At 39.6% G+C, this 26,957-nt stretch overlaps 1 protein-coding gene and 1 pseudogene across 2 annotated transcripts; both read left to right on the top strand.

The window, feature by feature from the left end:
- The first annotated feature begins 146 nt into the window (after positions 1–146).
- ZNF112 (zinc finger protein 112) lies at positions 147–25,727 on the top strand. Of its 2 annotated transcripts, XM_027618674.2 has the most exons (5): positions 147–257; positions 370–417; positions 3,563–3,689; positions 7,782–7,877; positions 22,139–25,727. In XM_027618674.2, the coding sequence occupies exons 2-5, from the start codon at positions 403–405 to the stop codon at positions 24,637–24,639; spliced, it is 2,739 nt and encodes a 912-aa protein (XP_027474475.1). In that variant the 5' UTR covers positions 147–257; positions 370–402; the 3' UTR covers positions 24,640–25,727. The 2 variants fall into 2 exon arrangements, with proteins under 2 accessions (XP_027474475.1, XP_027474476.1); XM_027618675.2 differs by lacking the exons at positions 147–257; positions 370–417 and having other exon boundaries at positions 3,610–3,685.
- On the top strand, positions 13,144–15,121 carry LOC113935964 (annotated as a pseudogene).
- Positions 25,728–26,957: the final 1,230 nt, after the last annotated feature.

The raw sequence follows: 26,957 nt of genomic DNA, 5'->3' as shown, positions 1-26,957 counted from the left end.
ACATATAGCAAATGTACAGCAAATACACAACAATGCCAGATTTTGAAACTGAATTTTGTGCCCAGAGTCCACTTTTAACCAGTACATTCCACTGCCTCTCCTTTTTCACACTTCCCAGGATCAGAGTAAGTTCCTTAGGAGCAGAGAGGTCTGTGAGGAGTGCTGAATATCACTGTGCAGACTGTCCCATGCATGAGGGCATCCTGCCAGGATAACCTCATGGTAGCTGGAATCCAGCCCACACCCGGCCTGCCAAGGTGTGTGTGGCAGCATCTGCTGGGGCAAGGGACACCTTTGTCAATTTTACACAAAGATACATTTCCCTTTTTCTCATGGCTTCTTTCTTATTACCTTGTATTGCCTTCTCAGGTCTCTGCCTTTCCCTAGGAAAAGGAGGAGAAAATGATCAAGTTCCAGGTGAGCCGGATTTTTATTTCTGTCACTGAACATTTTATTTCACTTCTTAGGTGGACACCTTTTTTCTCTTCCTTGCCAAGAATAAAGAATTTCAGCAGACGTTAACCATTTATGTGCCATGCTTTTTGTTTCTTTTTAAAACCTTTTTCCTGGGGCACCTGGGTGGCTCAGGCGTTAAGCGTCTGCCTTCGGCTCAGGTCATGATCCCAGGTCCTGGGATCAAGCCCCGCATCGGGCTCCCTGCTCAGCAGGGAGTCTGCTTCTCCCTCTCCCACTCGCCCTGCTTGTGTTCCCACTCTCGTTGTCTCTCTCTCTGTCAAATAAATAAAATCTTAAAAGAAAAATAAAACCTTTTTCTTTTCAGTTTTTGTCTTATTATCATTTTATTTTTACAATAATAGCATAAAAGAGAATAGAAAATTTTTAAATGGGGGCACCTGGCTGGTTCAGTTGGTGGAGCATGCGACTCTTGATCTCAGGGTTGTGAGTTCGAGCCCCACATTGGTGTGAGATTACTTAAAAATAAAATCTTAAAAAAAAAGAAAGTTAAAAAATGAAAAAGCCCACACATCACTCTGCTTATAAATTACTTGTTTTTTTCACAGTCATTTTATATGTATTATTATATACAATAATAGATATAATTTTGAATTTTTTTTACTTAAAATTATAGCACCTAATTTTGCCAGCTAATATTATTTTAGTGGATGCTGTCCCCCCTCAGTTTTTACTATTCTGCATTCACAAGTTTTTAAGTTCTTGAGGATTCTCGCAGTTTTATGCAGAAGTATCAGTTTTGCTACATACAATCTTTACTCAAAAGGCAATTTAAAAAAAAATATTTGAGAGAGAGAGCAGGGGGAGGGGCAGAAGGAGAGGGAGAGAATCTGAAGCAGACTCCCCACTGAGCGTGGGGCACGATGTGGGGCTTGATCCCATGACCCTGAAATCATAACCTGAGCCGAAACCAAGAGTTGGATGCTCAACTGACTTAGCCACCCAGGTGCCCCACAAAAAGCAATTCTGACTCAAAATATGGTCTTAATTTCGCTAGGTCATTTTGTCATTTTAAGGTCCATTCCTGGTACAGAAATTATAGATGAAAACTTGATTTTACACTGAAGCTCCATTTTCTTGCACTGAAGCTCTATTTTCTTGTATTTCTACTACAGCTTTTGAAATTTAAAAATAAAGAAATATACATACAAAAAAAAAAGAAAAGTTGATTAAAAAAAAGCAATTCTGAGAGAATTCTAATATAATTTGTCCTTCTGTTGTAGGGACTCAAAACTAAAAAAATTTTTTTCTCCTAAGTGGTACCTGAGGTACTTTACAAAAAGAATACCTAAGAGACAGTTTTGTCTAACAGGATCATACAGAAAATGAACTCAGAAAAAAATTGTGCAATATTTTCATACAAAAAGAGCTAGATTTTTTCTTCCCAAGATCTGAAGCTTTCTCTGTGTGTGTCTGTGTACATTTGTGTACTTTTGTGTGTTTTGCCCTTCATGTATTTATTTTATTAGAGCAATACAGATACTTAATTTAAAAATTGTAGTCCTACTGTAGGACATGCAGGCACTTTCCACCTGTCACTTTATTCACTGCTCCAAGGGCGATTTAGAATAATCTGCACTGTTAACATGAAGGTAAGAGATTCGTGGAAGTTCAACTCCTGCTCAAGTTCCTACAGCAGACAAGTGTTCAGCCAACTCCAAAGCCTTTCCCTTCTGGATAAAGAGTCTCAGGAAAGAGATACTGGAGGAAAGAAGGGCAAAACAGAACAAAATCCAAAACCAAACCAGAGTTTTCATTCAGAGACCAAGGCCTGACATTGTGGCATTTGGAGCTCCAGCCAGAACAAAGGTCTTCATACAAAACATTTACATTTCCCTACAGTAAAAAGTTTCAAGCAAGTAGCCAAGTAGAATGAAAAATATTTACAACATATTTGGAGGAAAGGACTTAATGTCCCCAAAATTAATATTTTGAATACAACAAAAACAAAAGATGACCAGCAAATGCATGAAAAGAGAATGGTCTTCATTACTAATCAACTTTGTGAAAAATTTTCAAAATAACTGGTTTTTACTTCCCAAATTTACTTCTGAGATTATCAGAGATTTTTTTTTTTTTAAGTATTCATATCTGGTATTGGCCAAGGTATAGAGGTTTACTGATTTATACCTGGAAGAAGAATAAGCTGGAAAAATCTTTTTTGGAGGGGACACCTGTCATTGAATCAAAATGCTGAAAGTTGTCATTCAGCATTACCATTTCTACTTTTTGGAATTTAAGGACATAATCCAGGGTCAATGCGAAACGAGTTTTGTTGCGACGTTGTTTATGATAGATAATCTAAAGCTAAGTGTGCATTATTTGGATGAGTTAATCACATCCTAAATCATTGACTTACTATACGGCGCTTCATTGGGATGACAGACATGATCATAGTAATAATCATAATAATAGCTAACATTTATTGGGAACTCTGTGCCAGGCACTGCTCCGAAGTGCTTTACCTATAGTCACTCATGTTATTATCAGTACCCTATGGTATATAGGTATCAGCATGAGGATGAGAGAATGAAGAACTTCTCCAAGGGCATATAGCTAGCACGAGGCAGAGCATTCCAGTGTGAGTACAGGGAGTCAGGCTCTGGACTGTGCCCACACCACCGCTGCACACTGCAGATGGGGCACAGAGGATGAACTACATACTTCAACAGTAAGAGTGACCAATAGCCTTTATGTTTGGCAAATTAAATAAGTGAAATGTGTGCATATGTAAAAGAGAGAGAATCCATCACACACTATTGGAACTAAAGCTTTTCTGGGGGCACATGGCGTTCTTGGTAAAATTTAAAATTATAGTAGCCTGCAGTGCAGCAGAGTTCCAGGGACTTACCTATAGGAGCGCTAACAAAAGGCAGCTATTTATTTGTTTGTTTGTTTGTTTGTTTGGCAGCAATATAATCTGCAAGGATTTCTTTTCTTGCAGCCCTTCTGGTGGATTGAGTGAGCGGTGTAGAAGGCAGCTACTTTGACTCCGTCCCCCAGATTCTAGAACAGCTTCCCATCCCTGATGCTTTCTCAGTGCTGCCCCTTTTCCATAAACATAGTCTGCCTGTGTTTGGTGTTGTAGGAGCCGGTGATGTTTAAGGATGTGGCGGTGGTCTTCAGTGAGGAGGAGCTGGGGCTGCTGGATTCTACCCAGAGGAAGCTGTACCGAGACGTGATGCTGGAAAACTTCAGGAACCTGGTCTCTGTGGGTGAGGACAGGCGCTTGGTGACTGAAAGTCAGCCCCCTGGGGTGTCTTGGGTGTTTGAAGCTCTGAGACTCTTGAAATCATCCCCTGAGCTTGGGCAAATAAGAGTCCTAATAATCCCCGTACAACACCAACAAGCTGTTTCTGTCCTTCGAGCTATGTAACTGGGCAAATTGTGGTCCAGCCCTGTTGTTTGTCATGAAGTCAGTTTAGTGAGTTGCCCTAGTTTTTGTTTTTGTTTTTCCAGGGTGCCAGTAACAATAACTATTTATTAACGTGATTTTTCAGAGGTATTTTGGTTTTTCCTTTAACAGTGTTTTTGTAAATAACTTCAAACTTACAGAACATTTGCAAAAGTAAAGAATAAGAACACCCCTATAGCTTTCACCTAGATTCACTTATAATAATATTTTTACCCATTTATTTTATTTATGACCATGTTTTTTCTCTCTCCATATATATTTGTGTGTATATATGAAAACATATGTATGTATATTCATAATATTTTTTCTCAACCATTTGAGGGTAATTTATATACACCACTGCCCTTTATCTCTAAATACGTCAGTGTATATGCAGAGTTTGGAAGTCCCCAAGACTGCTCTTACTCTGACACCAATTGTAAGCTCAGGGGTCCCCACGATAACCCTCAGTCTCAATAATTCACTAGAAGGCACTGAAAGCTGTTATACTCATGGTTACACTTTATGACATGAAAAGGGTACAAGTTAAAATCAGACAAGGGAAGAGGCACCTGGGGTATGGAAATATGGAAATCCCCAATCCAGGAGATTTCCAGCACCAACTTGTAATTGTCTCTCCCAGAGGAGTCATAGATAGTACTAACTCTTACCAGCAAAGACAAGTCATAGTATACATGGAGTATTACCAACCAGGGAGGCTCACATGAGCCTTGGTGTCCAGATTTTTTACTGTGGTTTGGCCATATAGATGTGGTTGGACACCTGTGTGTCTGACCTTAGTTTCTAGCCCCTCTGGAAATCAAGCTGACAGCAGGTAGCCCAAAGGCCCCACCATAAATCACATTGGTAAGCAATCTGATGTTGTCCAAAGCCTCTGCGTGAGAAAGACACTCTTACCAGACAGGAAATCCCAAGGACTTAGAGATCACTTCCCAAGAGCTGAGGACAAAGACCAGACCTCTCTTTGAGCAAGCTTAATTCTTCACTGAACAATGTATTTTGTAGAAATAAGAATATTCTCTTACATATTCCCAGTGCAAATATAATACTTTTATCCAAGTATTTTACTGATTTTTTTTAAAGATTTTATTTTATTTATTCATGAGAGACAGAGAGAGAGAGAGAAGCAGAGGGAGAAGCAGGCTCCCAAGGAGTAGGGAGCCCGATGTGGGACTCGATCCCAGGACCCTGGGATCATGACCTGAGCTGAAGGCAGACGCTTAACCATCTGAGCCACCCAGGCACCCAGTGCTTGGGTGCCTGGGTGGCTCACCAGTACTGATTTTATCAGTAGATCCAGTTATATTCCTAAAAGCATATTTTTCTTTCTCCAGAGTAAGGTCTAGTCTTGAGTTTAGTCTGACTGTCATGTCTCTTTAGCCTCCTTTAATTTGGAGCATTTCCACAGCAATTTCTTTGTCTTTTATAACAGTAGACATTTTGGAAGAATACTGTTATTTCCCCCTACCCCCCCCCCCCCATTTTTCAGATAACATTCCTAATACTTCCTTATAATTAGGTTCAGATGATCCATTCTGGCTGGAACTCGACATTGGTAGTCCTTCTGAGACTATCACATGTAGAGGCACACTATCTGTCCCTCATTGATCACTCAGTCAAGATGTCCAATTTCTCCACTATAAAATTATTGCTTCGTTTCTCTTGCAATCATAAGGCAGCACTTTTTAAGACCACAAAAATATTTCCCTATAGATTTAGCATCCAGTGATGACCCTTGCCTTATCTGGTCTTTACCATGATTGTTACAAAATGATTTTCTACTTTAGTACTTCTTTAGTACCTCCTGATTGCATTAGCAATCCGCTCTTGGCATTCTGCAGTAAGCAAGAGTCCCACATGCCTTAATCATTTATTTATTTATTTGTAGGGACTTGTGAACTGTTTTTTTAAAAAATGGCTTCTAACATTACCGTAATTATTTTGATGCTAAAATTGTTCCAAATTTGGCTTTTTGTAATATGCCTCCACCATTTTTTATTTTATTTTATTTTATTATATAATATTATTATATTATGTTAGTCACCATCATTAGTTTTTGAGGTAGCGTTCCAGCAATGTCCACAATAACCAAACTGTGGAGAGAGCCGAGATGCCCTTCAACAGACGAATGGATAAAGATGTGGTCCATATATACAATGGAATATTACTCATCCACCAGTTTTTTTGAGCATTTCCTTACTTTATGGCATAGATGCTGTTCTGTGTTCATCTTTTACTTTATACCCTGGCTCTGGAATCATCCTTTTCTTGGAGAATGGTATTTAACAACAAGGTCTGAATGCTAGGTACTGCCACTGCTACTGTGGTGGCTTTGTTTCTTGGTCTCAGGGGTTAGAACTAGTAGGTAGGAGTGTGTGTGTGCATGTGGATATATTCATATACATATATGCACACGTGAGTAGATGTTCAATTTCATTAAACATAAAGGAGATGTTAAGTAAAATCATCCTGAAATACCATTTCTCACGCATGAGATGAGCAAAAATTCAAACACTCAGCACTGTACTTTTTTGGGAAAAGATGTGGGAAATAAAGCACTCTCATGCACTGAAAATAGGAAAGCAAAATGAAACGGTCCTGAAGGAGGAGAATTTGACAATTATCCAGCAATATTCCCAGCAGTTCGCTTCTAGGAATTTTCCCTAAAGATAGCAAAGTGCGAAAGAGCATTAATAGTATACTACAATTCATGTAAGAAAGAAGGGAAATAAGGAAACCTACATATATCTGCTTGTCTTTATAAGAAGAAACCTAAGAAGGATTAATTAAAGATTCATGAAATTAGTTTCATATAGTGGGTGGGAGGTAAGAGTGTGGAAGTTATGTGTCACACTCCTTTGAATGTGCCTTTCTGCCTGGTTTGGACTTTTGAAAATCCATTATTTCAACACATTATACAAATTAAATAAGAAGAAAAAAGTAAGAGGGGTAACTGGGTGATGGGCATTAAGGAGAGCACTTGTTGTAATGAGCACTGGGTGTTATATGCAACTGATGAATCACTAAATTCTATCCCTGAAACTAATACTGCGCCATATGTTAACTAACTAGAATTTTATTTATTTATTTTTAAAAATTGTATTTATTTATTTGACAGACAGAGACACAGCGAGAGAGGGAACACAAGCAGGGGGAGCGGGAGAGGGAGAAGCAGGCTTCCCGCGGGGCAGGGAGCCCAATGCAGGGGCTCGATCCCAGGACCCTGGGATCACGACCTGAGCCGAAGGCAGACGCTTAACGACTGAGCCACCCAGGCGCCCTAACTAGAATTTAAATAAAATCTTGAAAGAAAAAAGTAAGAATGCAAAGGGATGGTAATCTGAAACTAAAAGAAAAATGAAATGAATTATATTTGAAACATATCATAACCACACTGAAGAGAGAAAAGAAAGAACTTACGGACATAGCTAAGGAACACAGCACATAACTGTATCCCCTTAGTGTTAGGTACAGTGAGAGGAGGATGAGAAAACAAACTGCAATTCTGAACAATTTTTAGTGGATTTGCTTATTGTAATGAGATGGAAGAAGCCATTCTGAAGCTATTTTAGATGTATTACAGGTGCCACAGCAATTGACTGGAGAAAGTATAGTCTTTTCAACAGAGGGTGATGAAACATTTAGACTTCTGTATGCATCTATACCCATGACTCGCATCTCACTAAGAAATTGATTCAAGGTGGATAACAGACGTAATGGAAAATGTAAAAGTATGAAACTTCTAGAAAGAAACACAGGAGAAAATCTTCTTGACCTTGGGTTAGGCAAACAGTTCTTAGACCCCAAAAGCATGATTCAGAAAAGAAAAAAAAAAAAGATCAGTTGGGCTTCATCAAAACTTAAAACTTATGCTCTCCTTGCCTTTCTACAGGGAATCAGCCCTCCAAGCCAGAGCTTATATTCCGGCTGGAGAGAGAAGAAAAGCTTTTGATGATGGAGACAGAAACCCAGAGAGATGGATATTTAGGTAAGAACCGTCCTGCAGTAACACAGCAGCTAGGGAGCCTCTCCTAAGGCAAGTCAGAACATGTCAGGCCCTACGATGTCTATCCCCTCAACCACCTCTGGCTTTCCATATTTATCTGTAATTGTTTATTTCCGCCCATTCATTCTGTTCTGCACTGCCCCATTGCTGCCCTTCAGACCCGACATAATTATGCTTCTGGGCTTTAGGTTCCTTGACTTGCTTTTCTCTTTGCCTTGAATGAATGAGTTGGTTAATAGATGCGTGGTCCTCACTGTCTTCAGTCCTCCATGGGACAGCTGGTAGGCGTTGAATAAGTCTGCACAATCGAAGGATACTCTAGAATGCTGTTTGTTTTCTGATGAAGGCCTGTACTAATTTTAATTGTGTAGGTGTCCTTGAGTATAGATAGGTAGCCATTATCCTTAAAAGATTAAGAATGGCCAGTCAGCTAAAGTCCATATCAAAGTGATCATTGCCAACATCATAACTGGTCCTCCTCATGGAAGTTGAAAAGCAATTTCAACTGAGACACTCTTGCATTAACTTCCTTATCCAGACGCCTGGCTCTTCTTCCCATTCTGCTCTCTTTTCATCCTCTTCATCCTTCATCCTGACGGTCTCCTGGCCTAGCTACAGTTTTCTTAAAATCCTTATTCAACTTCTTTAAACTTGAAAAAAAAAACCAAAAAACCAACACCACCAAAACCATCAGTTCACCTATTTCTCCCACCCCCAACCCCCTCCTCTCGAAACCACCGATCTGTTCTCTGTGTCTGCAAGCTTGGTATCTCGTTGTTGTATTTTAATCTACATATGAGAGAGAGCATACGGTGTTCGTCTTTCTCCGTGTGACTTGCTTCACTCAGCGTAACACCCTCGAGGCCCATCCAGGTTGTTGCAAATGGCAAGATTACATTCTTGTGGCCAAGTACTATTACTATATACACATATATATAATATGTATATATCTATATACTGTAGGTTTCCATTCCCATCAACAGTGCATGAGGGTTCCCTTCACTCTGCAGCCTGGCCAACACTTTCTCTCTTTTGTCTTTTTGATACTGGCCATTGTAACAGGTGGGAGGTGATACCTCATTCTGGTTTTGATTTGCATTTCCCTGATTATGGGTGACGCTGAATATCTTTTCTTGTCTGTTGGCCTTCTGTATGTCTTCTTTGAAAGATATCTGTTCAGATCTTCTGCCCATTTTCTATCTGGATCGTTTGGGGGTTTTTCGGCTATTGAGTTGTAGGAGTTATTCCTGTTTTTGTATATTAGCCCTTTATCAGCTATATGATTTACAATTATTTTCTTCCATTCAGTAGGCTGCCTTTTTATTTTGGTGATGGCTTACTTTGCTGTGCAGAAGCTTTTTAGTTTGTTGCTGTCCCACCTTTTATTTTTGCTTTTGCTGCTTTTCCTTTTGGTGTCAGATAAAAAAATAATCACCAAGACTGATGTCAAGGAGCTTACTGTCTGTGTTTTCTTCTAGGAGTTTTATGGTTTTAGTCTTATGTTCAAGTCTTTAATCCATTTTGAGTTAATTTTTGTGTATGGTGTAAGAAAATGGTCCAGTTTCATTCTTTTGCATGTGGCTGTCCAGTTTTCCCAAGACCATTTGTTGAGGAGACTTCTTTTCCCCATTGTATATTTTTGCTCCTTTGTTGTAAATTAATTGACCATATAAACATGGGTGTATGTCTGGGCTGTATTCTGTTCCATTGATCTGTGTGCCTTTTTTATGCCAGTACCATACTACTTATTATTTATTTATTTAAATTCAATTAGCCAACATGTAGTAAGTCATTAGTTTCAGATGTAGTGTTCAATAATTTATCAGCTGTGTATAACACCCAGTGCTCATCACTATTTTAATTATGTTGTGTTATAATATTATTTGAAATAAGGGAGTGTGATGCCTCTAGCTTTGTTCTTTCTCAAGATTGCTTTGGCTGTTTGGGGTCTTTTGTCATACAAATTTTAGGGTTGTTTGTTCCATTTCTGCAGAAAATGCCATTGGAATTTTGATAGGGATTGCATTGGATTTGTAGATTGCTTTGGGTAGTATGGACATTTTAACAGTATTAATTCTTCCAATCCATGAGCATGAATATATTTCCATTTATTTGTGTCTTCTTCAATTTCTTTCATTAATTCTTGTTTTCATTAATTTTGTGCCTTGTAATTTTCCCAACATATAGGTCTTTCACTTCCTTGGTTAAATTTATTCCTAGATATTTTATTCTTTGTGATGCAATTGTAAATGGGATTGTTTTCTTAATTTCTCTTTCTGATACTTTGTTATTAGTTTAAAGAAATGCCCAGAGTTTTATATATTGGTATTTTATTCTGCAACTTTACTGAATTCATTTATTCTAACAGTTTGTGTGTGTGTGTGTGTGTGTTTGTGTGTGTGTGTGTGTGTAGTCTTTAGGCTTCTGTATATAATAATGTCATCTACAAATAGTGACAGTTTTACTTCCTTTCTAATTTGGATGCCTTTTATTTCTTTTTCTTGCCTAATTTCTCGAAATCTGTATAAAATGGGTGAGAGTGGACATCCTTGCCTTGTTCCTGAGTTTTGTTTCACCATATCATACTATCTATGGGCTTTTCATATATGGCCTTTATTATGTTGAAGTACATTCCCTTTATACTCACTTTGTTGAGAATTTTTATAATGAATGGATGTTGAATTTTATCAGATGCTTGTTCTGCATCTATCAAGATGATCATCTGATTTTTATCCTTTATTTTGTTAATGTGGTGTATCATACTGACTGATTTGAGAATGTCAAACCATCCTTGCATTCCTGGAATAAATCCCACTTGATTATGGTGTATGATCCTTTTAATGTATTGTTGAATTCAGTTTGATAATATTTTGTTAAGAATATTTGCATCTATGTTCATCAGGAATACTGGCCTGTAATTTTCTTCTTTCTTCTTTTTTTTTTTTTACTTTAAATTCAATTAGCCGTCATTCATTTTTGGTGTAAAGTTTTCAATGATTCATTAGTTGCACATAAGACCCAGTGGCCTGTAATTTTCTTTTTGAAGTAGAATATTCAAGTTAGACATTTACGTGAGTCCAAACATTTTAGTAACATTTTTGGAGTCCGCAAGACTCTGACAACTGTGTAGCTAAGGGTGCTCCTGGGTAGTCAAGAGTCAGTAAAAATTTTCAAAGCAAACTATTTCATTTCTATAATGTTTTGCTGCCATCTTAGTTAAGATTCAAGGTCACACGTGATACAATACATTCTTTAGATACAATACATTCTTTAGATAGAACATATTCTTTGTATTTTTTAATATACTAATTTTTAATTTAATTTAATTAACTAGTTTTAATAAACTGATTTTTCTCTTCCATGATACCTTGGGGAAATCCAACCTACTCAGAGATTATAACTTTTTTTTTTTAAATCATGGCTATATAATATTACATTATATGGATATAACATGCATCATTTAGCCATTTTTTAATTGATTGGTATTAGTTTATCCCCCCTTTTTTTACTAATACAGAAAGTACAGCAATAAAACCCCAATCTAAATGTCCTTAGATACTAGTGATTTTATTTCTGTAGAATAAAATACCTGGTGATTCAGAGATTCAAAGAGAAAACCCATCCTGTACAAAGTTTAGCTTTGGAATTATAACCCAAAGAGACATAATTATCCCCTGTTGGCTTTCTTGCAGCCTATAGCAACTGATTTAATTGATTTGGGTAAAGAAACATTTTTAAAATTAGTATTCTTAAAACCACTCTCTTGGCAGGTCCCTCATAGAAGAAATCTCTCCATTTACAACAGGAAAGAGAAAGATGTCAATAAATAACAGTTTCTAAACTATTCATTTCCTCGCAAGATTTTCTAAGTTACAGACCATCCATCTTATCCAAATTGGCGTACACACAGATTCCCTAGATTCCCTTTTTCTTGTCAGGCAAGGAGGATTCAGGGTGAGAAAAACAAGACTTATAAAATGAGTATGTGTTCAAAATGTATTCAAAGATGAGTTTGTATTTCCTCGTCTTTACTCCCTCCAGGTTAACCATTAAATAAACAATTGTTAAAGTAGAATCAGACGGGGTGACCATGAGAGACTGTGGACTCCGGGAAGCAAACTGAGGATTTCAGAGGGGACGAGGGTGGGGGGATGGGTTAGCCTGAGTATTAAGGAGAGCATGTGTTGCAATAAGCACTGGGTGTTATATGCAAACAATGAATCATGGAACACTACATAAAAACTAATGAAGTACTGTATGGCGACTAACATAACATAATCAAAAATAAAAATAAAAAAACTTAAAAAAAAGGGGCACCTGGATGGCTCAGTCAGTTAAGCGTCTGCCTTTGGCTCAGGTCATGATCCCAGGGTCCTGGGATCAAGCCCCTTGTCGGGCTTCCTGCTCAGTGGGAGGCCTGCTTCTCCCTCTCCCACTCCCCTGCTTGTGTTCCCTCTCTCGCTGTCTCTCTCTCTCTGTCGAATAAATAAATAAATAAATAAATAAATAAATAAAAATCTTTTAAAAAATTTTTAAAAAAGGAAATATTAAAAAAATAAAGTAGATTTCAGACAGTTTTCAAGTCTTCATTCTCTTGAGGATCTAGTGCATACCTTTCATCTGGTGACCATTGTAAACAGAAAAAAAGAAGAAATTGTACTCTCAGGGTTCACATATCCTGAGGGAGAGAAAGAATCTATTTCAAGTGGTAATTTATTCCTTATATTTTGAAACTTTAGCCCAACTAGGCATGAAACTAAGAGGTACAAACCTACCCGTTATTTTTCCATGTTTCCACATTTGAACTTTGCATTTGAGCCTTGCTATTGTTTCATTATGAAGTTTATACCTTCCTCAAATATTTAGACCAGTGGTTTTCATACTTTGCTGATCATGCCCCCCGGTACGTAATGTAACCCAGTATAGACATATGTATATGTACAGATGTGCACATCTGAAATAAGCATTTCATGACCTGAGTGGAAGGCAAAAGCTTAACCAACTAAGCCACCCAGGTGCCCCTTCATCTTTCAAGTAATAAGGTGCTCCCTGCAAATTATCTTGCTCTGTTTTCTCCTTTTGGTAATTTGCTGGCTACAGCTAGATCTGAATCCACGAAACTTTCCAGAAAAGTATTTGGCAATTTTTTTTTTGCGCTGTGGGAAGAGACTGGAAAGCAGTAACTCTGTACATCAGTGAGCACAATATCTGGCAAGAGGCCACCCCCAATCCACAGGAAGGCAGTGTTCCCTCTCACCAGGGATACATTTTCATGTTCTTGATAGCAAATCCTTGTGGCCCAGGTTTTCTTATTTCTCAAGAGGCACTAAACATATCTCAGTCCTTCCCAGTTTATATTCCTATCTACTGTTCAGGCTCCTAGAAAGCCTGGGGATGGAATGACAAACTCGGAAGTACATGTCAAGGATGTCAAATACACCAGGAAGAATGTTGTGAGATTTTTATATTTGTCAGCTACTGGAGAGAAACTTCCACATACACATTACCAGGAGCAACTTGGGCATGAGTGTGCATGTGTGTGTGTAATACACACGCACCCACCTAGAAGCAGCTTCTCGGCTCCTTCTGGAACCTCTGTCAGGTTCAGCCTACTCGCCTCCACTCCAGCCTCCACTCCGGCCTCCACCATGTCCATCAGGGTGACCCAGAAGTCCTACAAGATGTCCACCTCCGGCCCCCGGGCCTTCAGCAGCCGCTCCTACACGAGCGGGCCTGGCTCCCGCATCAGCTCCTCCACCTTCTCCTGGGTGGGCGGTGGCAGCAGCAGCTTCCGGGGTGGCCTGAGCAGCAGCATGAGTGGTCGGGGGCTGCAGCGTTGGGGCCGGGGGCATGGGCGGCATCACGGCTGTCTCAGTGAGCCAGAGCCTGCTGAGCCCCCTTAATCTGGAGGTGGACCCCAACATCCAAGCTGTGCGCACCCAAGAGAAGGAGCAGATCAAGACCCTCAACAACAAATTTGCCTCCTTTATCGACAAGGTGAGGCACCTGGAGCAGCAGAACAAAATTCTGGAGACCAAGTGGAGCCTCCTACAACAGCAGAAAACCGCTCGGAGCAACACAGACAACATGTTCTAGAGCTACATCAGCAACCTCTGGTGGCAGCTGGACACCCTGGGCCAGGAGAAGCTGAAGCTGGAGGTGGAGCTTGGCAACATGCAGGGGCTGGTGGAGGACTTCAAGAATAAATATGAGGAGGAGATCGAAGAGCGTGCAGACATGGAGAATGAATTTGTCCTCATCAAGAAGGATGTGGACGAAGCTTACATGAACAAGGTAGAGCTGGAGTCCTGCCTGGAAGGGCTGACCGACGAGATCAGCTTCTTAAGGCAGCTGTATGAAGAGGAGATCCGTGAGCTGCAATCCCAGATCTCGGACACGTCTGTGGTGCTGTCCATGGACAACAGCCGCTCCCTGGACCTGGACAGCATCATCACCAAGGTCAAGGCCCAGTACGAGGACATTGCCAACCGCAGCCGGGCTGAGGCCGAGACCATGTACCAGATCAAGTACGAGGAGCTGCAGACACTGGCTGGGAAGCATGGGGATGACCTCCGTTGCACAAAGACGGAGATTTCTGAGATGAACCGGAGCATCAGCTGACTCCAGGCTGAGATCGAGGCCCTCAAAAACCAGAGGACTGCCCTGGAGGTGGCGATTGCTGCTGCTGAGCAGCGTGGGGAGCTGGCCATTAAGGACGCCAATGCTAAGGTGGCCGAGCTGGAGGCCGCCCTGCAGCGAGCCAAGCAGGACATGGCCCGGCAGCTGCGTGAGTACCAGGAGCTCATGAACGTCAAGCTGGCCCTGGACATCGAGATCGCCACCTACCGCAAGCTGCTGGAGGGTGAGGAGAGCCGGCTGGAGTCTGGGATGCAGAACATGAGTATCCATACTAAGACCACCAGTGGCTACTCAGGTGGCCTGAGCTCAGCCTATGGGGGCCTCACAAGCCCTGGCCTCAGCTATGGCCTGAGCTCCTTCCAGTCCAGCTTTGGCCCTGCTGGTTCCTTCAGCCGCAGCCGCTCTTCGAAGGCTGTGGTTGTGAAGAAGATCGAGACCCGTGACAGGAAGCTGGTGTCCGAGTCGTCTGATGTCCTGTCCAAGTGAACAACCACGGTGGTCCCTCTCAGCCTCCCCACTCTTGTGGCTGCCAGAGAGCCTTTGGGGGGAAAGGAGCTGTGCCGGGGAGCATCAGGAACAGAAGAGCCACCTAAGACTCAGCCCTAGTCCTCAGCCTACCTTTGGGGGGAGTCTTTTGCCCTGGGTACTCCCTCTTGTCCATGCCGCCAACTAAAAGCCAATTCAAGTATCTTTTCCCAAATAAAGCCTCAGCTGACTCTGGAAAAAAAACACACACACACACACACACACACACACACGCGTGCGTGCACACACACACCCCAAAGTGGCATAGCTCTTCTGGTTCTAATGACTCTTCTAGTGTCCTGAGGGACCCTGAGGCCAGTACCAGCATTTGAGCACCTTGAGGAAACCCAGAAACAAACTTCCCCTTCAATTAAGACCAAAGTATTTTCAGAACACATACTAAGCTTTTTCAGTATTGAAGCTTTTCTGGCTTCATAGCACTAATCCATTTATTTTTTTATTTTTCCCCTTTTAAAAAACTTAAGTTCAATTAGCCAATATACAGTACATCATTAGTTTTTGATGTAGTGTTCAATGATTCATTAGTTGTGTATAACACCCAGTGCTCATCAGATCACATGCCCTCCTTAATGCCCATCACCCAGTTACCCCATTACCCCTGCCCCCCTCCCTTCTGCAACCTTTAATTTGTTTCCCGGAGTCCAGAGTCACTCATAGTTTGTCTCCCTCTCTGATTTCTTCCCAGGTTTTTTTTTGTTTTGTTTTGTTTTTTTAATGCCATGAGGGGCACCTGGGTGGCTCAGCTGGGTAAGCTCCTGCCTTCAGCTCAGGTCATGCTCCTTGGGTCCTGGGATCAAGCCCCGCATCCAGCTCCATGCTCTGTTGGGAGTCTACTTCTCCCTCTCCCTCTGCCCCTCCCCCTGCTCTCTCATTCCCTCTCTCTTAAATAAAAAATAAATAAGTAAATAAAATTTAAACATAAAAATGAAATACCATGAGATTACTGGTGGGCCAGATTTCTTCAGCATTATCTTTAAATAATCTCTCATAGGTATTTTCTTGCACTCTGATCTTCTCTGTCCCAACCTGATTGTCACTCCCCACAGTGAAAAAGAACAGCTGAGAAGTTGTTTTTCTTAGAGACAGTCCCTAAGAATTCCCCATCTTTAATTCTGCTTTCTTTAGTTTATTATTATCTGGCACCGAACAAAGAAATTTCCCATTCCTATCAGTGGGTCCCAGCTATTCTCAGCTTTTTCCTTCAATAATTTTAATTCCCTTATGGCTTACTAGGATATCAAACATCACTGTTAATGATTGCTGCAACTGTAATTTAAATTTATGTTAACCTTAACTAAACCTTAAGGTTTTTTTTTAAAGATTTTATTTATTTGAGAGAGAGAGAGCACACGAGCAGGGGGAGGGGCAGAGAGGAGAGGGAGAAGCAGACTCCCCACTGAGCGCAGGAGTGCAGAGCCCAATGTGGGGATCGATCCCAGCACCCTGAGATCATGATCTGAGCCAAAGTCAGATGCTTAACTGACTGAGCCACCCAGATGCCCCTAAACCTCAAGTTTTAACACAACCTTTCACAAATATTTAGTGATGTCTTACAGGTGCCAAACAGATGTTTATTTGGAATTACAATTCCCTGCCAAAATTTACTTTTTAATAGAAAACTTACCACATTTGCCTTAACTAACTTCAGACATAAGGAAGATGTGGAGAAAATGACATGTTGCTAATAAAATATACAAATCTGTTTTTTAAATTACACATATGTTTAGTCTATTTTTTCTTATAATTTTTTTGATTGTTAGTAGTGGTTCTGATATTAGATCTCAGGCTGTGATAGGCCGGTCAATTTTATGCTCTAATATAAAGGGTCACCTTTGTTTTCTGCATTTTGTCCCTCTGCTCCCATTCTACATAACCTGTTCTTGTTTTTATACATTATGTGTTTCCCCCTGCAGACTGAATTAAAACTGTGATTCTAAAATTATAGCCTTGTGGCATGGAGTGGGAGTGTCAGAGTCATTTTTAACATGAATAATTAGAAAGGTAGAATTTTTCTCAAGCTCACTTGGGATATTCACCACACTCTGGGCCGTAAGACATACCTTACAAAATTTTAAAGAATAGAAATCATACAATGTCTGCTCTCAGACCACAGTTGAATTTTACTAGAAATCAATAAATGAAATAACTGGAAGATCTTAAAATATATGGAGATTCAACAACACACATCTAAATAACACATGGATTAAAGTCGAATCTCGAGAGAAATTTAAAGACATTTTGAACTAAATGAAAATTAAAGCACAACTTATCAAAATTTGAGGGATGCAGAGAAAGCAGTGCTAGTAGGGAAATTTATTTTATTTATTTATTTTTTAAATTTTATTATGTTATGTTAGTCACCATACATTACATCATTAGTTTTTGATGTGGTGATCCACGATCCATTGTTTTCATATAACACCCAGTGCTCCATGCAGTACATGCCCTGCTTAATACTCATCACCGGGCTAACCAATCCCCCCTCCCCCCTCCCCTCTAAAACCCTGTTTGTTTCTCAGAGTCCATAGTCTCTCATGGTTCATCTCTCCCTCCAATTCCCCCCCCCATTTTTCCCTTCCTTCTCCTAATGTCCTCCATGTTGTTCCTTATGTTCCACAAATAAGTGAAACCATATGATAAGTGACTTTCTCTGCTTGACTTATTTCACTTAGCATAATCTCCTCCAGTCCCATCCATGTGGATGTAAAAGTTGGGTATTCATCGTTTCTGATGGCAGAGTAATATTCCATTGTATATATGGACCACATCTTCTTCATCCATTCATCTGTTGAAGGGCATCTCGGCTCTTTCCACGGTTTGGCTGTTGCAGACATTGCTGCTATGAACACTGGGGTGCATATGGCCCTTCTTTTCACTACATCTGTGTCTTTGGGGTAAATACCCAGGAATGCAATTGCTGGGTCATAGGGTAGCTCTATTTTTAACTTTTTGAGGAACCTCCACACTGTTTTCCAAAGTGGCTGTACCAACTTGCATTCCCACCAACAGTGTAAGAGGGTTCCCCTTTCTCCACAACCTCTCCAACATTGGTTGCTTCTTTCCCTGTCCATTTTTGCCATTCTAACTGGTGTAATGTGGTATCTCAATGTGGTTTTGATTTGAATTTCCCTGATGGCTAATGACCTACATGACAGGGAAGAGGCATGAAGCACGCATATTTAAGGGAGGCCCATGAGAATAGCATCGATTCAGATGATCAGGGCCGAAGGAGCCTTTAAATAGAAATTGGATCTAGGAGGGAAATTTAAAGCACTGAAGGGATATATTAGAAGAGAAGAAAGATCTAAAATCAACCATCTAAGCTCCTACCTTAGAAAACTAGAAAAAGAAGAGCAAATTAGATCCAAAGTCAGCAGAAGTAAAGAAATAGTAAGAATTAGAGCAGAAATCAAATTGAAAACAGGAAACCAATAGAGAAAAAAAATGAAAACAAAGTCTGGTTCTTTGAAAAATTAAAATCGGTAAGCGTTTAGTCAGGCCAACTAAGAAGAAAACAGAGAGGATACAAATTACTAATATCAGACATGGAAGAGTGGACATCACCCAGGTCCTATGGGCATTAAAAGGATAATAAAGGAATACTGTGGACAAACTCTAAGCCTAGATGAAATGGACCAATTCCATGAAAAGCCTAATTTGCCAAAACTTACACAAGAAGAAATTGACAGTCTGTTAAGGAAATTGAATCAATAACTAATAACCTTCCAAAACAGAAAGATGGAACTCATTCAGTTGTGAGAAAAAGCAGTGGAGACAGAAGAAATCCTCCAAAGGTTAAATATACTCTCACAGAGCTAAGCCTCAGAAGTGGTGAGGAGACTAGCCAGCTGTGTAAGTATTTATCTATCCACTACTGCCCTCAAAGTGCTTTCTTTTCTCTTACTATCTAAAAGGTCAGTAAGACTCTGGGAAACAAACTGAGGGTTGTGGAAAGGGAGGTGGGTGGGGGGATGGGGTAACTGGGTGATGGGCATTAAGGAGGGCACGTGATGTGATGAGCTCTGGGTGTTATACGCAACTAATGAATCATTGAACGCTACATTAAAAAAAGGGGGGTCAGTAAGAATGTAGGGTCATTCTCAGCCTGGGTCACCTGAATTGATATTCTTGACTAGCTTCTATTAAAAGCGGAGAGAAAAAGAAAATATAAATTGAGGGGTTTTTTTCTCTTCATTCATTATTAGCTATTACTAACTAGCTAACTATTAAATTTAAAGGAATTCTTTGGTATTTACAACACCTATAACGTTTTTCTTGTTAAATTCGTTCATAGAGGATGCTGGAATTATTGGCTTTCTCCAACTCTAAAGCAGGATCACTAAGAAGATGAAATAAATTTTCAGCTTTCCTTCTTGAAATGAAGTCTTTTAGTGCTCTTTTGCAGTGCATATTTTCTCCATCAAATAAGTTCATTTTTTAATTTGACTTAACACAATTTCTCATCAGCACCCTGCCTTTGATACTAAGATGGAACTTAAATGTTGAGAGAAGGAAAGGAAATGACAAGGCGTTTTGGTATGCACCACTGGCTAAAGGAAGTTCAGGTTGCTGTTGTTAAATATGTGATTTTTCCATAGAGCCTGAAACTAAGTGAAATGACCTTTTTTCCCCTTCCTGTATTGCTTTAACATTGTAAAGCCACTGGCCAAAAGGAAACTTTAATCTCTTAAATATTTGAGAGGGGTCATGTCATAAATGATATACAAATTTCTAGTGAAACAGCTTTGTAAAAAACTGGGTTTTGATTAGCAAGCTGCCATCATGTCCTCAAGCCACCATGTTAGCCCCAAAAGATATAACATATTAACCTGTATCTTTATGGATGTATACTGAGTGTTTCTGATGATACCAAACAAAACTGTAAGCATTATGATGAACTCTAGCTGGATGCCAAATTTCTCATGCATAAGCTATTTATTTTATCTGCCTCCTGTAGTATGTTCCTTCACTTCATCTTTAGGTGATAAAATATTAATATAATAACTGGAAGCCATCACTAAGTGTGTGTGTGTGTGTGTGTGTGTGTGTGTGTGTTTGGGGGGAGGGCAAGGGGAGAGAGAGAGAGAGAATCTTAAGCAGGCTCCACGCCCAGCACAGAGTCTGATGTGGGGCTCGATCTCACAGCCTGAGATCATGACCTGAGCTGAAATCAAGAGTTGGACACTTAACTGACTGAGCCATCCAGGTGCCCCACTAGCATTTTTTTTTAAAGTACCGAGAGGAGTACGTATGGATGTGCCATACACTGTTACCCTGCAGTCATTGCAGTGCCCCAGAACCTAATGCCACCCAGTCATCAGTGTGGCATTTTCTTTTTTTCTTTTTTTTTTTTAGTTGGGGATAATGGGGGGTTACCCGTAAGATTTTATACAAGAAAAAAATACACTATTTTATTTTAAAAATTAAAAAGACTCAATCCACAAGAGATTCCTGTGACCTTTGCTTTTCTCATCAGCAGGTGATCCCCTAAGTGTAGCCCTGCCTTTTATACAGCTTTTCAACTTTGTGGCAAAATTGCCATCACCAGTTTCTTTCCCATGAACAACAACACATATACATGCCCTTTTAGTTCTGAGAGTGAAAATGACTGACCCTGTGACCTATTCATTATGTGCTTATTGAGTAACTCCTGTTTGCTGGAAACAAAGCGCTCATTCTTGTAGATAATGCGTTCCGGTATGGACAGACAGACAAACAAATAGAAAAGGAAGAATGATTATGTTTGAGGATAGTATTCATGTGTGAAAAGAATCCTGTTTTACTGCTTTCTTTTCTGGATGCTGTAGAGAATTAATGTGCTGCCAAGTGTTAGAAAAGTACATGTTGGGGCATCTGGGTGGCTCAGTCATGAGTCTTGGGTCCCGGGATCGAGTCCCGCATCGGGCTTCCTGCTCAGTGGGGAGCCTCCTTCTCCCTCTGCTGGCTTCTCCCACTGCGTGTGCTCCCCCCACCCTTTATCTCTCTGTCAAATAAATAAAATCTTTAAAGAAAAAAAAGAAAAGTACATGTTATTACATCAACCCTGCTGAATCCAGTGTCTGCAGGGAGGATACTTCTTACCAGGATATGAAGATTTGCTGTCTGCTTGTAAGCTGAGTGATGATAACTAAGTGACAGACCATTTCCACCCAAATGTGCCTGTCTTCAATTCTCCTGGTGCTTCTAATTCCCTAAACATTATTTTTCCAGTAAAAGGACACAAGCGAAAGTCAGTGTTCATTGAGTTTTGGTTTTTGATGATTTGCCTCAAAAGACACCTAAAAGGTGCCAGGGAACTTGGCTGTTCCTCCCTCTACTTCCTCCCTCCCTCGATTTTTTTTTTTTTTTTCTGTCTTTGGAGTTGAATTCTGTCACAGTGTTTCACATTCTGATCTATACAATGGCCTTTGCTAATTGTGAAATATCTTTTTTATTTTTAAAGAAACTAATAGACATCTTTTAAAAAAAAAAAGAAACTGATACGGCATACAGTGACTTAGAAGAGTTTATTATTCTCATGAAGATAAATAGCTTATTAGAGAGAGGCTATATAATGCCTTTGTGTTGACCCTTGTCTGAACAGCATTTAACACTGTCTCCTAACACAAACTAAAATATTGCCATACCCACACGCCAGAGAAAAAAGCAAAAGTTATTATCAGGACCAAAAGCATTTGTCTGCTTGAATCCTATTCTTTCCAGTTTGAGAATACCCCTTTCTATTTTGTCCTTGGGATCTCTAGGCAACCCATGATAAACCCATGATAATACTTATATGGTTTTACTGGGCCTTTTGAACACGGCCACCATGTTTGATATTTCCAGGTTGTGTTGCAAAGCCCTGATTTTGAGGCATACAGATAGCCTGAATTATGTGGATCCTCCTTATATTCCTGATATAACCACAGAAGAGCCACTTTCTAAGTATTCTTAGAGGTAGTAACATGAATTTTCCTGTATTTCATTGAAGTTTCATTTCATGACCTAAGTGCAAAATCTTGAAATCTGAACAAAAACATTCACTTGTGCACATGTCTAAATTCTCTTTATCATTATAGGAACCAAGAGTCAACACATTATGGAGAGTAATCAAGAAGTGGGATTAGGCTACATTTCTCCCAAAGAGCTTTCTTCCCAGCAGACCTGGCAACAGGGTGCAAGCGGGTTAACCAGGTGTCAAGATTCCATGAAAATTTTTCAAGGGAATATTTCTCAATTTCAAAACCAAGGTGATTTTCCCTGCCAGCTTTGGGCAGGAGTGCCAATTCATATTTCTGAAGATGAGAACTGTATATTGACTCATATAGAGGATGTTTCTAATTGCCTAAAAAGTCAAGAATTTCCATCTTGGAGAGCCCAGCATTCTTGGAGGAAAATGTATCTGACAGAGTCACATAATTATCAGTGTAGATGTCAGCAAATTTTGATGAAAAATAATTTCTGTAAGTGTGACGGCACCAGTTCGATATCACATCATAATGATGATGTGGGAATACACAGAACAGAAAAAAACTACAGCTGCCATGACTGTGGAGGGAACATCATGAAGGTTTCATCGCTTAATCAAGACTTAATTCAAACAGGGCAAAAGCCCTACCCCTGTAATGAGTACAGAAGAGCCTTCAGTGATGACTCCAGATCAGAAGTTTATCAGCAGTTACACTTAGAAGGGAAGACCCATTCCTACAGTCCTTGTAGAAAGGGTTGTAGTTATAGTTCAGCTCTTCATATTCATCAGAGTGTTCATAGAGGAGATGGTTGTGTTTTTGAGAGTTCACATCTGCAATCCCATCAGAGAGAACATAGAGAGGAGAAGCCATGTAAATGTGGATATGGTGAGAACTTCAGTCAGTGCTCCTCTCTTAACACTTGTGAACTTATTCACACAGGGGAGACATCCTATAGATGCAATATTTATGAGAAAGACTTCAGTCATAGCTTAGACCTTAATAGTATTTTCAGGGTCTGTACTGTGGAGAAACCCCATGAATATGAGGAGAATGGGAATGTCTTTAATCAGAGTTCTTGTCTTCAAGTCCACCAGAAAATCCACACTGAAGAGAAACTATATACAGATGTGGAATATGAGAAGGGTTTTATTTGTAGCTCAAGTCTTAACATCCAGCGTAGAGTTCACATGGAAGAGATTCCTTATAATTCCGAGGAATGTGGTAATGACTTCAGTCTGGCCTCACATTTTCAGGACCTTCAGATGGTCCACACTAGGGAACAACCATATAAACATTATGCATGTGGTAACAGCTTCAGCCAAAATTCTTATCTTCAAGGTCATCAGAAAATTCACATTGGAGAGAAAGCTTACAAGGACTGTGGGAATGGCCTCAACTGGAGTTCAAAACTTAAAGATCGTCAGAGAGTCCACAGTGGAGAGAAGCCATACAAATGCAATGCATGTGGTAAAGGCTTTAGTCATAGGTCAGTTCTTAATGTTCATCAGAGAGTCCACACGGGAGAGAAACCTTATAAATGTGAGGAGTGTGACAAGGGATTCAGTCGGAGTTCATACCTTCAAGCCCATCAGAGAGTCCACACTGGAGAAAAACCATACAAATGTGAAGAGTGTGGGAAGGGCTTCAGTCGCAATTCATACCTTCAAGGACATCAGAGAGTTCATACTGGAGAGAAACCATACAAGTGTGAGGAGTGTGGGAAGGGCTTCAGTCGGAGTTCACACCTTCAAGGCCATCAGAGAGTCCACACTGGTGAAAAACCATTCAAATGTGAGGAGTGTGGGAAAGGCTTCAGTTGGAGCTTTAATCTCCAAATTCATCAGAGAGTTCACACAGGAGAGAAACCCTATAAATGTGAAGAATGTGGTAAGGGCTTCAGTAAGGCCTCAACTCTTATGGCCCATCAGAGAGTCCACACAGGAGAGAAGCCATACCAATGTGATGAGTGTGGTAAGAGCTTCAGTCAGAGATCATACCTTCAAAGCCATCAGAGTGTCCACACTGGAGAGAGACCATATATATGTGAGGTATGTGGGAAGGGCTTCAGTCAGAGAGCATATCTTCAAGGTCATCAGAGAGTCCACACTAGAGTGAAACCATACAAATGTGAGATGTGTGGGAAGGGCTTTAGTCAGAGTTCACGCCTTGAAGCACATCGGAGGGTCCACACTGGAGGGAAACCATACAAATGTGAGGTATGCACAAAGGGCTTCAGTGAGAGTTCACGCCTTCAAGCACATCAGAGGGTCCACACAGAAGGGAGGCCCTATAAATGTGAACAGTGTGGTAAGGGTTTCAGTGGGTTTTCAAGTCTTCAAGCTCATCACAGAGTCCACACTGGGGAAAAACCATACAAATGTGAGGTGTGTGGGAAGGGCTTCAGTCAGAGATCAAACCTTCAGGCTCATCAGAGAGTCCACACAGGAGAGAAACCATACAAATGTGATGCATGTGGTAAGGGTTTCCGTTGGAGCTCAGGTCTACTTATTCATCAGAGAGTCCATAGTGGTGATAAATTCTATAAAAGTGAGGAGTATGGTAAGGATTATCCTTTATCAGAGAATCCATACAGAAATGAAGTTCTATAAAACAGTTCTATTTGTTTTGAAGTTCTCAAATAGGAACTGAAATTTTCCATTCACTAGAGTTATTATAGTAGAAAAAATTTCTTTAATGAAAATGTAATGTTTCTGCCCAACCTCAACATTCATAATAGTCAGACCACACAGCAGAGACATCTAACAAGAGAGTTTCCATAAGGAATTTTGTCACAACTTTTAACAGGCATTGCACATGACTTTAACTATCATTGTACTAGGGCTTATAAAAGATAAGAGTAACAAAAGTATAATATGTGTGTGCCTAAATCCATGACCAGTCTAATGTAAGCTTAGTTAGGGAAGGGGCTTCATTCATTGCTGAGTTTACAAAACCATGACATTGCATAACTCAGTGTAGGTGCTCAGTACTTTTTGCCTAATGACTAAAAATGTATAAAAGTATCATATTTAAAAAATTTGTTAAGCTCATTCCCCCCCCAAAAAAAACATTTAAAAATGTATTTGGAGGAGGAATCCTGCAAGTAACCTTAATATAAGCACTTAAAGTGGGAAGATATTCCTTGAATTGTAGGATGTCAAACAATATTGCAATCTGAAATTAACATAAATTTGGCTGTGACCCTGTGGGGATTGGTTCCCATCCTTTGTCCTGTCTTAAAGAGGATGAGCTGAATTCTTACCATTTGGTCTCTTTCTATACAGTATACCATCAGTTTAAGTTTAGTGCTGTGTGTGTGTGTGTGTGTGTGTGTGTATACACATATGTGCACTTTAAATGACAGTACAAACTGATAAACAATGTTTTTGGTTACACTGCATTTTACATAATTGACTTTTTACTCCTACCCTGTGTGTTAAGGCAGAGTTTAACTGTAATATTTGCAAAGTGTCAGAAATGGTTACTAATGAAAAATACTTTCTTAATAAATGTCAAAATTACAATACTTTGGTTCTTTAGTCTCCATATTGACGTCAAAGTTCTTTGGATCTGACTAATTTCTAAGAGTTATAGCCTTTGTCCAATTCAAACCTCCTTAGGCAGAATCTGTGATGCTTTTGGAGGGCTTTAATTTTATCAAGTTCTCCATCCCTATCCTTCTCCCACTCACACAAATAAAGGAAAAATCTTAAATTTTTCTAAAATTTTACTTGCTAGTCTCTATCTTCCAAAAACAATGCATCCTGTTGGTGGGATTGAAAAATACACAAGTTTGTTAGAGAAGAGTCATACTATGTATGTACATGTATATATAGTGCATGTACACTATATATAGTACATATAGTACTTCGAGGTGAGTATGCACATTTTACATACATACATATGTATGGAAATACCATATCTGTCTATCTGTATGTAAAATGTGCATACCCACTTGGAAACATAGAATAATAATTTATGATAAAGCAATTTTAATAGAAAAAATCTGTACAATGGGGGTAATTTTTTAAACCGGAAATAAATAGGGGTTTGAATAAATTTCTCCCAAGTTCCTATAAAATGGAGTTACAAAAAGTAAGTAATCAATCTAAAATGACAAAGAATCATGCATATTGTTTAGTGAAAATGTGGATTGTACCTTCATAATATCCAGTTAATTTAAGTCTGTATACATATATGTTCAAATACATGCTTCACAGATGATGTATGAAAGATTATGCGTCATCATATATACAGTAGTTTTGTCTGACGAACAAAATTTTGGCTTAGTCTTTTGCATACTTCATTTAAAGCTTTTTTCAACTAACATTTGCCAATTTTACTGAAGTAATAAACTACTGAGATATCATCCTCTATAGTTAAGAACTCATGATGTGATTGCTCTATTTCACTAGATGGCATTATGGCCAAAACTAAAGAATAAAATTCCTGAGGTTAATTTTCAAAATTCCCTGGGTTTTTGAGGATACAGATAAATTAGATGTCAGCACCTTTATCTTTCTGTGAAATTTCTTTAGATCTCAAAGACCATGCAGCCTAGAATGCCCTAGTCCAATTCAGTAGTGTTATATATTGGTTCATTATCATTTTTCTATCAGATTTCCCTCATTGGATGAACAAGGTGACCAAAGTACTCACTTAACCTGGCTTCCAAGGTGCTAGTTCAAGTTGCACAATATCATCAGAAATTGGGCTTCTAATGCCTTTCTTTACTGTCATCACCTACAAGGGAAGATCATGAGAGCTCATGGTGGTTTTATCATTTAGGGTGCTTTTAGTTGTAAGTAACAAGAAATATAACTTAGAGTTGCTTAAGCCAAACATATTTCTCAGTTCATATAAATGAAAAGATACAGGTAGGTTAAGACCTGGCTCTGAGTTAGCCAAGGAGACTTTGTATTTCTTG

Source organism: Zalophus californianus, chromosome 17 (genome assembly GCF_009762305.2).
Source record: "Zalophus californianus isolate mZalCal1 chromosome 17, mZalCal1.pri.v2, whole genome shotgun sequence".
Taxonomy (NCBI): domain Eukaryota; kingdom Metazoa; phylum Chordata; class Mammalia; order Carnivora; family Otariidae; genus Zalophus; species Zalophus californianus.
Note: the sequence above shows the minus strand (reverse complement) of the source record. Positions and strands in the feature narration are given on the sequence as shown.

What these genes read in the sequence shown, in the direction of transcription:
- ZNF112 (XM_027618674.2), top strand. An exon ending in CAGGAACCTGGTCTCTGTGG is followed by an intron (nt 3,690 to 7,781) that starts GTGAGGACAGGC and finishes GCCTTTCTACAG; the next exon opens with GGAATCAGCCCTCCAAGCCA. An exon ending in CCAGAGAGATGGATATTTAG is followed by an intron (nt 7,878 to 22,138) that starts GTAAGAACCGTC and finishes TTATCATTATAG; the next exon opens with GAACCAAGAGTCAACACATT.